The sequence below is a fragment of the Psittacula echo genome (assembly GCF_963264785.1).
Source record: "Psittacula echo genome assembly, chromosome: 6".
NCBI lineage: Eukaryota > Metazoa > Chordata > Aves > Psittaciformes > Psittacidae > Psittacula > Psittacula echo.
The window spans coordinates 34512991-34525933 of NC_137743.1; the positions used below are offsets into that span (position 1 = coordinate 34512991).

Sequence of the window (12943 nt, forward strand, 5' to 3'; positions counted from 1 at the left end):
ATTACTAGAATTTCAAAGCTATAAAGTTCCTAGAATGGCCTTGTTTATCATAACAGACAATCTGTTGGCTGTGATATTATCTAGCATGCTTTTCTCAAATGCTTTCAGCCTTCACTTATCAAATCAAGGTGTTAATGCATGTAACTCACGTAGAGTGTAAATAAATATTGCAAGCATGTGAAAGCAGCATTGCAGATAGTATGTACAATGTTTCATACTGGATCCAAATGAGTAAATCTGTTAAAGTTAGTGTTGGCTCCTTTTTATATGCATGATAAGCCAGATTTAAAAACCCATTGGGAAAAGCTACACATATATTTTCACATAGGCAACTGTGTATAAAATATGATCATTATTTCATAGTAAGATATAAATGTATAATTTCAGGTTACCAGATCCTGCCCAACCAGCAGCAAAACTACCAGGGTTTAGTTGGAGTTCAGCAGTCTCAGAATCAAAATCTAGTCAGTGGCCAACACAACAGCGTTGGGAATCAAATTCAAGGTGTGATTGTTCCATATCCTTCAGTGCCATCTTACCAGGTGGGTCATTTAACTTTCTAATCACTTTTCTGTGTGTTTGAGTGATTCTTTATTTTTTTTCAAGTGCTTTGCTTTGTCAGTGGTAGAAAGCTGCAAGTAGGTGTCAGAGGTGACAAAACCAAACAAACAAAACATGCCACAATTGAAGTGAGAAGAAAATCTGTTGCAAGCGTACAAGTTCTAGTCCTGTTAAGAACCAAGTGCTGTGTGTACGATTCGGAGGATGGCGAAGAATGATTTCAGTCCCCACCACCCTGCTTTCTGTTGTACAGAAGATCTCTTTTGTTAATTGATGGAGTCCCTCAGAATCAACACTTAATTTCTGGGGAAAGACGATAACATCATTTTTCTTTAATAAAGCACTATCCTTTCAACTACTGTTATCGCTAGTCTTCTGGATTTAGAGAACTCCAGCAGATGTTTCAGTTTCTGGCTTTGGTTTGTTTGTTTGTTTTTAATTCTTATATAAACTAGGTGGTGGACAGGAGGCAGCAAAAAGCACTCTCTGCAGAAGAAAATGTTAATGTGTTCTCAATTGTAGGTTTCGGTGCCTCAAGGTTCTCAAGCAGTCCCACAGCAGACATATCAACAGCCTGTTATAATTCCCAGTCAGTCAAGTCAAGGATTGCCTGCAACAGGAATGCCAGTTTACTATAGTGTTATTCCATCAAGTCAACAGAATAATTTAAGGTGAGTTTAACTTGGCTATTTGATTTCTCAAAAAATAGGCTTAATTGCCTAGTAATAACTAACAGTTATTACACTATAGTACTGCATATATTTAAAGGCATTGTAAAGGCAGACTTATGGACACTTTATTACCTATTTAGTTTTGCTCTTATGCAATTAACTAAAATAACCAGTACTGCTTTAATTGGGACATACCTGTTAGTCAGGAAAAGTTGTTTCCTATGGAGGACTGACTCTGGCTGGATGATAGGTGCCCACCAAAGCCGCTTTATCACTGCCCTTTTCAGCTGGACAGAGGAGAGAAGATAAAACAAAAGACTGTGGTTTGAGATATGGACAGGGAGAGATCGCTCACCAGTTATTGTCATGGGCAAACCAGACTTGACTTGGAGAAATTAATTTATTATGAAATTAAATCACAGCAAGATCCTGAGAAAGAAAACCTAACCTTAAAACACCTTCCCTGCACCTCTCCCTTCTTCCTGGACTTAACTTACTTCCTCTGTTCCTAGCAAGGACTGCTGGCATAAAGCTGGCTATGAAACAAGTGTAGGAACTTTTTCGTGTGCTCAGCTTTTGTTTGATAAGTAACTTCTGGGGTTTTCTTTTGTCTTTTTTTTTAACCTATCTTGGTGTCCTGGTCTACATGTGCAGATCTCCCTGTGTATGCAGCTGTGTCCCCAGCACAATCTGAGTATTTGTGAGATGGGCGGGAATTCATTATAGTTAATGCTTATTACAAATTTTTCTTTATTTTTTTACTTATGTGCATTGTTTAAAAATATTCTGCAGCTTTTAAACAAGCAGCAACAGTATGAAGCTTGCTTCATCCTTTTGTGAGTGCAGAGACATAAGTAGTATTTGTGTTATTGATGCATGGCTTCATCTACTGAAACCTGAATTCTTTTGTGTCTGAAGGTTCTTTCTTATTCTTTTCTTCTGTAGTTATACTTGACGTTCAATGAAGTCATAGGTAGGCATAATCCCAGACTTTTTTTGAAGTAAGTTCTGGTACTTGATCATCTTTTGCATCATTTAAATGTCCCTCTGTTTTGAACAGGGAAACATTTGTTAGGAATTAAGAGCAGACTAGCAACTAATGACAGCATCTTGCTTTTATCATAATGGTTATGTTGCAGCACTTTGGCAAGGAAGGCAGAGTACTGTTCTGCAGGAACTGGGTAGTCTCTCACCTTCAGGTCACTACTGAAAACTGTAATCAGTAGATAGAGGAGCAGCTGTGTGAGAGCATATATCCCATGCAGATACAAACCTTGGTTAAGTTTTCACTTAGTTTTGCCTGCTTTAGTGGATGTGAGTCTTTAATATTATGTAATTGAACTGTGGCCCAAAGGATGGAACAAACTTCTTGTGACAATGTAGGTAAAAATGGTAAATCCAACAGCATTACACCTAATTTTTTTCCACAATTTGAAGTAATAAAATATTTTTTTTTCTCATTCCCTCTGAATATTTACTTTATCTATAGTACAGAAATTAAGTACAAGATTCTATAGGCACCATTCTGATTGTGGTCCACCAACCTGATATTCTGGCTCTGGCAGTTATGATCAGTTAGTGGTATGATAGAACTTGCCTGTATCTGTTACTTACCCGGTGAATTCCTGTGAACGCCCTGAAAAATACCTGGCATAAACAAACTTTTAAAGTTATCCTTTTCCTACATATTACAAACAAATGAAAGCTGGTTTCTCCCATGTCTTGTTTGGAAAAGCCACAGAAAAGCAATCATCTCTTTAAGCAGCATTACCTTACACTGAAGCAGAAGTGTGCTCCTTTGGTGTCCTGAACAAGCTGGCTCAGCTGCATGGGACCAGGCTCCAGCTCCATCCAGAATCCTCATGGCAGGTTCTGTGGTGATCATTTAACTGAGACCTAATTCTGGCTAACTGGGCAAGACAACAAATTGTTGTTTTATTATTGTTCTGCATGTCTTTATACCCATATAGCAATACTGATATAAAAACAGTGTATCAAAATAGGTGAATCAGTAGAGCCTCTTAATGTGTGCAGGCTATAGGTTTTTTGCCAAGGAAGAGATGTGAAACTTCAGGCTTCTGAAGAATGAGTGGATTTGGTGGTAGGTGGGAATATTACTGATTCTAAAATTAACATCTCAATCTAGATAGCAAATGCAGTCGTTATTAAATAAATGTGTAGCACAAATGCCTACTATTCATGCTCTTTTTTTATTATTACTGTTACAGTTCATCAGTAGGATATTTGCAGCCTCCTGGATCAGAGCAGATACAGTTTCCTAGAACATCATCACCATGCAGCTCACAGCAGCTTCAAGGACAGCAGTGTGCAGGTTGGGGGAATAAAGTTTTTTATTGAAAGACTTTGAAAATGTGTAGCTTGTGAGTTGAGACAGACAGGGGACTATACACTGTCAGCAGAATGGCTTCCATGTTTTCCTGAAGAGCTACAAGGGTCTGAAAATTTTGAGATTTGGGTTTACATTTGATAGAATGAGCAAGGTACATTTTGGAAGCAGCATGCTAAGCTCTTCTACTCAAGACGGATTTTGTATTTCACTTAATGGGATAGGAGCAGGGTGAAAACTGTGTTTTGCGTTTGGATAGAGGAGAGGTATCTTTTTGACCTGCTGAAAAGCTAAATTAAATACCCCAAAGCTGTGTGGGGCATTTTGGTTTTGTTCCTATGGTAGCCTTATTTACTGCTTTTACTTTCATAGTTTATAGCAACCATTCAAGTCAGAAGCCATCACCTCCTACATTATTGCCACCTTCATCAAAGTCAAAGCCGCAACAGGCTGCTTCCATTGTGCACTACAGCATAGTGTCTCCACCCTCATCATATAAAAGTTCGCCCACTGGTCTTTCCATCATGCAGCCAATAAAAGGTATATTTTATTGGGATTTTAATCTGAGGCATTCTCTCTGGAAATCTGTTGTAAATTATCAGATTGATTTCATGGCTAACTGCTAGAACAACTGCAACTTCAGTGCCATCTCTGCAAATACTTTTTTTTATAATTCTTCAGCTGAATTGCTGTTATTGTAACTTTTCAAATGACAACTTAGAACTTAATTGAAACAACAGCCAACTTCATGAGGGCAGCCTGGAGGCAGCCTTCAGCAGATAAGTGTCACTTAGGAGAAGCATCTAAATCAGGTTTGGAATGTTTAGATCTACAAAATGTTTGGGTAATTTCTAAAGGTGTATAAATAGCAGCCTCAATGGCATGTGAAAACAGCGGTGACACAGAGCTTTGTCATATTCATGAAATATTTGTGTTAATATCCAAACACTTAAAACCTCTGAATTTCCAGCTATAAAAATTTATAGATGGGTTAGGAAATTAAGAGCACTCAGGTTAGCTTCCAAACAAGAGGTTAGAGAACAATCCTGTGATCATAGTGGTACAGTCCGTATTTTCCTAATAGGGAATTTGGTATGTTAAAGATTTCGTTGGCTGAAAAGGAGTAATCTCAAATACTGCTACCTCAGTATTTTGCAAGCAAGCAAGCAACAAACAACCTGAGGTCAGTGACCTACATGTGGTGTTTATAATAAACATTTATCTTAAAATATTTTTAGACCCTCTTTATTAGTAAACAAATAACATGTAGTTAAGTGGCAAGACAGCTGGATTAGCAGTGTATTAGAGTTCATGGGCAGGTTTGGTTTTGTTCCCATTTTGCTTCAAGTTTGTTTGGCTTTAATTCTGGAAGACTCTCATTTCAAGGTGCCTAAAATTGATCCCACACTAGTTTGTTCTTCTATGCTCCTAATCTGTCCTGGAAGTGCTGGTTTTAGGAGTCTGAAGGCGTTGCTCAAACCTGCTAAACTCTGATTTAAAGAGGTTTGGGGAAGGGGGAAGCCCTTTAAAACAGAGGGAGAACAAATTCTGAGAGAAAAAAGAAAAGCATGCTTTTCAGTATGTGATACTGAGATGATGAATCAAAGCCACTGAGATGAGGACATACACTGACACGCAGCAGAGTTGTGTTTCTTTTCATATGGAAAAGGCAGACACTAAATCTGGGAAACCTTTCAAAGGTTTCTGCTGTACTTCCCTTGTAGGTTTTGACAGGAGATAGTGTCTGCAAACTGACTTAGGCATTCTATGACACTATTTTGTTGGGATGCTTCTTTAGGAAGGGATTTGCATTTATTTTAATTTAGTGATGCTGTGGAACTAGAAGTAGTAGAAAGAACTTTTTTTTCTGGATGTACAAAGCTTTCTTTTGCAGTTTAAATAGCATTTTCAGATTGTGGTACTTGTTTAGAAATGGTGCTGTAGGTGGTTTTGAAAGAAAAGCATGGTTTTATTGGGTGCACAGTTCTCAGAACAGAGATAATTCAAAAGAGTATGCTAGAGTGCTGCAGAATAAAATACTGTAATAGTATAAACCAGTAAGATGTAAACTAATATAATTAATAATGATTAGAAATGCATGCATAAAATATTAAAATGAAACCAGTTTTCTTTTTTAAAACGTATGTGTATATAGATGTTTGATATATCTCAGGTTTACATACAGGGATTACATAAATTTGTGGCTTTGCCACTTGGAAGCTGTTGTGTTCTGTATTATTCTCATTATGTAGAAGATATCCATAAAACAGAGTCATATTTTATTTTGTCATGTAACAAAATGGAAGTATTTGCAATGTGGCTCAACGAGGGATTCTTCTGTTTACACCTTCTGTTAAACTTAGCCATATATCTGATGCTTCCATTTCAATCTGAAACACACGGTTAGAACTTTTTGCCATTCAAAGGAAAGTACAGATGTCAAAACATTGCTAGTCTAAGTATCAATATAGTAAATATTTCAGGATACAATTTACAAATGCTAGCGTAGTTTTAATGAGTTCATTATTCTCCATTGTTTGGTTTGCTTCTCGAAGGAGTCTGTTGCTTTTTGTGGAGCCACGAGGTAGTGAAAACAGCCCATTTAAAATAAAATTAAAAAAAAAAAAAAAAGCAAGATGAATGCATTTTATAAGCTGTATCTGACTGCTCTTAACTGATGCTACGATGTTGGTAGTAAATAGAGAAGAGTGTAGACTCCCTCTGTAAAGGTGGATGATTAAATGATATTTAAAGCATGCGTTTAATCATGGTTTCCGAGAAATACTGTAAACAGTGAATAGAGGAGAGAAGGAAATGGCTAACAACCATTTACAAGTAAATAGGATGTTACATAAATTACCTGAGACAGCACCAGGTCAAAGTGGGAAAACAACTCCTCTCAGGCAGCCTGTCATCACAACCCCTTGTGTGAAATGTTACAGAACAGTGTTGGCTGTTTAGGTGTTCTCCCATGACTTCAGTGTTTCTGTAGCCACAAGACTTTCAGTGGTACAGGATGTGGGGATCTATTTGCAGTCTCTGCCCAGAAAAATGCTCCTATATACACTTGTAACTGAAGGAAGTTTTGCCTCAGACTACAGATTGATTCCATGTCTTTCCAAAGTATGCCATCCGATCAGAGAAAACAGTTTGAGTCAATGTTGCTGTGTATCATGTAAAACTAATTAGGTGACTTCTATTTTTAAATAAAGCATATTTATGCTTAATATCACATGTTCTTCAACTCATTGCTCTGGCAGCAGCTACAGTGAATGTGAAATAATTACTATTAAATGGAATAATTTCTTTAAACAGTCTCAATAATGAGTTTCAGTGGTTTCATGTTATTTCACCAAAATGTTATATTGGCATGTTAGTCTGCCAAAATGACAATTAAAAAGTATGAACTAACTGTATCCTACTTATTTCTTGTCTTTGTAGCAGTAGCACCACCACCAGGTGGAGGAGTAGTAATGATGCAGCTAAATATACCTAACAATCCTCAGCCTCGGAACCATTCCCCTCCACCATGGAAACAGAATAAATACTACTGTGATCATCAAAGGGGGCAGAAGTCCACAGACCTTAGCACTTTAGACAGTGCTGCACAGGTATGATGGTTTGGTTTTGTTTTCCAGGATGACTTAAAATTTGCATATTCCCCTCAAGTTCTTTTAGAGGAATAAAAAATCTTCTCTGATAATACTTAAGATTCTAACTGTTAGCGATTTTAACTTGACTTCAGTCATTGAGTGCTGTAGGTGTTTAGATTGTTTAAAACACTAACTTGCTGTTTATTCCAGTTGCAGCATAGTCCTCAACTAGGTAGTCCTGTCACCTCACCGGCCCAATCACCAGCACCAGTTCAGCTGTCAAACATGAAGAACATCCGTCCCACATTAACACCTCTTTCTATTGTGCCCCAGTTTTCTAGACCTTTTGTCCCTGGACAAGGTACATTTTATGTTTGGTTTGTTGTTGGGTATGTTTTGTTTTGTTTTGTTTTTACTTGAATGTTTTCAAATACAGGTTATATGAGGATTTTCTGATAAACAGTGGCTCACTTTGGTACTAATACTATTGGAGCAGGATCATCAGAATTATCCATTAAAGCATTATGTAAAATTTCACCTTGTCTCTCTACACGGATACCATTCCCTGTATTTTCAACAGCTTTTGATCATCTTGTTATTGTGAGAGCTTTTATAACCCACTAGCTTTCTCTTAAGTGAAATTCCGATTTCAGCATGAAAATATGAATAAAGTTTTGATATAATTTAGCTTTAAGTTTTAACCATAAATCAAGAACAACACACACTATCAGAAAGGATATTGTTTGAAAGCTACGACTGTAAGTAATGTGGGACTAGCTGACCTTAATACATTAGGTGAACATAGTATCTTTTGGGGGAAGTGATACAGAAATGTGATGTTGAGATTGAATGTTCTGCCAGACTCACATACTGGTTGATGCTGTATTAAGTCAAGCCACTGCATAAGCGAGAATTCTTCATTCCTCTGTAGAATAACCAGCACGATGGACTAGAGCACCTAGTCAGTACTGTTGCTGCTTCAGTTAGTATTTCAGATAGTACCCACCCAAAGACAGAAAAAATTCCCTATAGAATTTCAGTCCTCTGCTGCCATGTTAAGAGAAAAGCTGAAAATGGGGAGTTTTCATTGAGATGTGATAGGTGATAACATTTAAAAAAATTATGCAAACAAAAAACTTTGTCAAGGCAAACATTTCCTTGTGTAGTTCCAAAGCTCAAAATTAATGGGGCTGTTTTACAGAGACATTTACTTCAAAGCAAAGCTTAGTGAAAGTTCTGTACTTCTTGCTTATTCACAAAGAAAACCTTAATTCATCTGTCCTTGTCTTATCTGCTTTGTAGTCTTTGTCATTGCTTTGTATTCCAGTGATGTAAATCTTCCAGGCTGCCTGCTGTAAAGCATACCTCTCAACTTCCTGAATCTTCTGTGACCACTAAAAGCTTCTATTCCATTGTTCATGTGAATCATTGGAGCAAATAGGAATGCACCTGGCTCTAATATAACCATGGAAATGATTAAATTAGTATACTGAGAGTAGCTTTAGCCTTACTAAGCTCATTTTGAAATGAGAGGATTTAGGTAAGACTACAATGAAGAAAAACTTTTAGTGTATTTTCCAGTGTAATGCCTACATGCTAGAAAGCTTGTGCCTTTTCATCTTCTGAACAGTACGTGACTGACTCAGATTTACTTAATCATGCCAGACCTTGTTTTGTTAGCCTAGCCAAATACTCTATTTTATGCATAATTATTCTACTTTCTCTTCTGTGTAAGATCTGTGTCATAAGAGGAACTTGGAGGAAAATTGCATGCAACAGAAAAACCCTTCTAATTATCTTTCTCTTTAAGGAGATGCCCGATACCCATTGCTTGGCCAACCCCTGCAGTACAATCCGCCATCTTTATTACGAGGACAAGTAACAAGTGAACAGGTATTACAGAGAACAATCTCCTGGGAACACTGAGGAGGGGGTGAGGATCAGGACTGCCGTTATAACCACTATGAATGGGGAATAAGTTACTGCATTAGCAGAGTAATTGAGTGGAAAGTGCTTGTTTTCCAGTAATGATTCTGTTTCGTGTTGATACTTCCCATTCTTCTTGTTTGTAGTATATGAAGAAAAAGTGAGAAACATTTTCCTGAAATTTAGCTGTAGGTACAGTATAGATTATGGATTACTTAGATGGATTATAACTGCACTTTGCCAGCAGTTCCACAAATCACAGACAGAACGTTTGCTAAAAGGATTTTCTTTTATTTGAGTAGCAACAAAACAAAAAAACCCAAAAACCCCATGTACGTAAGTATTCCTAAGCAAAGAGTGTGTTTCTTATAAGAAAAACCTAAAAATAATAGTGTTTGCAAAGCTAAAAAGTTTTGCCCTCTCCTTAACTTCTGGGACAGACACAGACTCCATACCTCTACCTTGCTCAGTTCTACCCAAGATCAGCCAGGAGGTGTGATGGATTGGGGTGGGGGAGGAGGGAAAGGTGCATTCTTCCAAGAAGATTTATGGTGATTTTTTTCCTCCTCCATTTACTTCCTTTCTTCTGAAGCCAAGGATTGAATGTACCTCACTGCAGGATTTCTAAACTCCAAGCCTGAAACTGGTTATTAAAATCTTTCCTGTACCATGGTAGCACAGGTTATTTTCCAGAAATTCCTCTGCACTGTTTTTCACTGAGCTAACCTGGTGCTTTGTCATTAAAGTACATCATTTATGTCAATCTTTCCAGTGTCAACCTGGAAACAGACATGGAAACAGGGGAAAGAAACCAGCAAAGAAGGCTGCTTCAACAGATCTTGGTGCAGGAGAACCAGGTATAGAATTGCTGATTGACACAGTTCTCCAGAAAAATGGATTATGGTGATGGGCTGGGAATGTAACAAGAAAAGCACAGGTGAGAAAAGGGACAGAATGAAGAGTAATTGCACAGACATGGACATGGCAAACACTGGAAACATAAGGCGGGAGAGGAAGACTTGATTTGGAGAGAGGGGAAGAGGGAGGTTAAATGAGAAAAGTGTAGTTATGAAGCCTGGAGAAAGACAAGAGAAGATCAGGATTGGACAGTACTAAAACGAAAAGCAAGTTGGTCAGTTTACTGGATGTAAGTTCTATTTTGTTACATTAAGTAGTTATATTAAATATACATACCCCTGCTTCCTTTTAGTTCCCTGAGATATGAAATCAGACATAAACCACAAAATAGTTTGTGCCTTATTTCTTTTCCCTATATTTTTGCTTTTCCTTTTTTTCCTTCTTTTTCATTTTCTCACTTTTTTTTGTTTCTTTCCTTCTAATACCAATAAGCATATGGATTTGGAGGATGTATTGGGAAATCTACAGATTAGCTCCTTGGAGTTGGTAAAGATGTCATCCAAATAAAACCTGACCTCATCTATCTTCATATCTTTACTTGGAAATAATTTTTGTTGCAAGCGTTACCTATTGTCAACACTGCAGAAAGTTACAGATAAATCGGCATTTTCCAACAACTGATGGGAGAGGTTTTTTTTGAGAGCAGACAGACTAGTTTGTTAGCATGGTGGGTGATGTATGAAGCATTAACAGGCAAATCCAGTGAGATGCTGTAGTGAGTTTCCAAACCTGCTGCAAAACTAGGTGATCATTTTATTTTTCCACCCCCTTTCTTTTGAGGGCCCTCTTTGTATTCTCAGCTTTAATTTGTATGCTTGTAACTATAAGCAGTGCTAAATGTGAAAGCAAAAGGCTCTCCAGAATAGCAGAACTGGAATGTCTGTGTGTTTGTATCAGCCATCTGGAGATACAAGTAGGAAATAACTCATTTTCCATTGTGTTTGTTGTATCATTAAGTACAATGACCAATTTAGATTGAATGTTTTTCCTGTTTCAGTTGTGGGAAAAGTTCTAGAAATTACTGAACTGCCAGAAGGCATAACTCGTACGGAAGCAGAAAAACTATTTGGAGAACTTTTTAAAGTTGGTGCCAAGATTCGGTGGATAAAGGATTCGCAGTGTCTACAAGCGCAGCAGCACCATCGTCGTTACTGTGGCAGCGGAGACAGTAGTGTGAATGCAGAGTCATCCAAATCTAGTGACTTGGCTTCCACATACACGGTTCTAGCTACGTTCCCTACAATGTCAGCTGCTCAGAATGCATTGAAGAAACAAAGTAGTACCTCAGTGAATAAGTTCAGGCTGAGAACAAGCAAGAAGCACTACGACTCTCATGTTCTGGAAAGGGCTAGTTCTCAGTAGCAGTTACATCAGTGGACACTCAGCCTTTACTACATCCATGTCCTCCTCTCCATTGATTGGCTCGATGTCATGGGGCTTCTGTTCTCTTCATAGAGACTCCTGGGATATTCTGTCGTATGACATTAGCCATTGAAGAATAAATAACCCACTGATCCAGCAAGATGAAGAAAAAAAAATACAGAGTTAATTCCAAACAATAGCAAAGAATCATTTTGGAGACAGGCAGCTTTCTACAAGGAATGCTGTTGAAATGCCCTCTACTTTTATAGTAGTTTTGTTTTATATTTTTGAATTCTTGTATCAGATCCAAAGTTCTATTGTACAGCAAACATTCATAAAAATCCATATTCAGATTTGTATTTTATAATCCCTTTTCACACTGGCACACAGCTGTCCATTCCAAGGCAGGAACCTGAGGATTGGTGGAGGGGAAAAGAACCATTTTCAAGGACTTACACTCATTTTTCTAGCAAATTATCCCAAATCTTCAAGTTAACCTGTTCTTTGTCCTTTGTCCCTTGTGGTTTTGTTCAGGGTTCCCCCCCCCGCTCCAAGAAAAAAGATATATATAAAATTTTAACAACTAACTCTATAGATGGTCATGTTCTTTTGAGATTCATTCAAGCAATGTCAAAAGAAATTACAAGTAGGTTGTACCCTTGAAGGATTCGCTTCTGATCCAGCAAGTTTAATAATTATTTAAAGGGGAATATGAATAGGTTAAAAAGAATGTTCACTGAATCACATTTTAATATTTCTTCTTTTTAGCAAAAGTGTGAAGAAACTAAAATGTATCTTCACAAGTGACAAAACGTTTGCACTTTGTGTTCCCACCAGTATGGATATCTTTCTCTTCCTTTTCATGCTAAGATAACTGTGTTTGATAAGTGCTGGAAACCTTTTTAATGGTTTAAGTTTTCATCATTTGCAGATGCTCACCGGACATTAAAGATTCATTGCACATATATGAAACAAACTTTTTTCAATTTGTGTAATTTGCAAGGCTGTACAATGTGTGCTGATGCAAGCCTTTTCCAGTTCAAGAAAATAAATGTTTACAAACACAGACTTTTCCAGTGCACTTGTTTAAACTTCTAGGAGCCTTCTGAAATGGGAATAAGCGCGTTAATGGTTTGTATCCCTTCAAATGTGAGATAACAACTTAAAACCAACACAAGTACTAGAGCTTCTCACAGAACCACTATTGCTGTTCCTTTTCTTCATGCATTCATTTACGTTATCCTGCCCATCATCATTTTTAGATGTTTCCCTCTATGAGTAAAAAGTGGGAGGAATTGATAAGACATCATAAGGGGCTGCTCCTAGTTTTTTACTTCTAGCACAGGCACAGATTTGCTATGTAGACAAGCAACTACTTCTCTTAAGGCTATTGCTCTGTAAAAGATGCATTTGTAACTTCTGTAAGAAGAAACTTAAGGTAAATGTTATGTTTAAAAACATACTTTACAGAGGAAAAGTAAGGAATATAGGTGCCTAAACCATTATTAATTTTCATCTTTTATACAAAAAATCTTGTCCCTGAACAACCAAACATGAAGTGGCAA

General features: G+C 37.4%; 1 protein-coding gene across 8 annotated transcripts in view; it reads left to right on the forward strand.

The window, feature by feature from the left end:
- The window catches only part of R3HDM1 (R3H domain containing 1), a 56044-nt gene extending 43609 nt beyond the window's left edge, over positions 1-12435 (forward strand). For 4 of the 8 annotated variants that reach the window (XM_080621825.1, XM_080621829.1, XM_080621826.1 and 1 more), the window contains 9 exons: positions 388-542; positions 1084-1232; positions 3461-3564; positions 3952-4119; positions 7021-7190; positions 7383-7533; positions 8983-9065; positions 9871-9955; positions 11014-12435. In XM_080621825.1, coding sequence (XP_080477951.1) covers positions 388-542; positions 1084-1232; positions 3461-3564; positions 3952-4119; positions 7021-7190; positions 7383-7533; positions 8983-9065; positions 9871-9955; positions 11014-11378 — 1430 coding nt within the window. In that variant the 3' untranslated portion in view covers positions 11379-12435. Of the gene's footprint in view, positions 1-387; positions 543-1083; positions 1233-3460; positions 3565-3951; positions 4120-7020; positions 7191-7382; positions 7534-8982; positions 9066-9870; positions 10036-11013 lie in introns of all 8 variants that reach the window. The other 4 variants (XM_080621828.1, XM_080621831.1, XM_080621832.1 and 1 more) reach the window with 2 other exon arrangements.
- Positions 12436-12943: the final 508 nt, after the last annotated feature.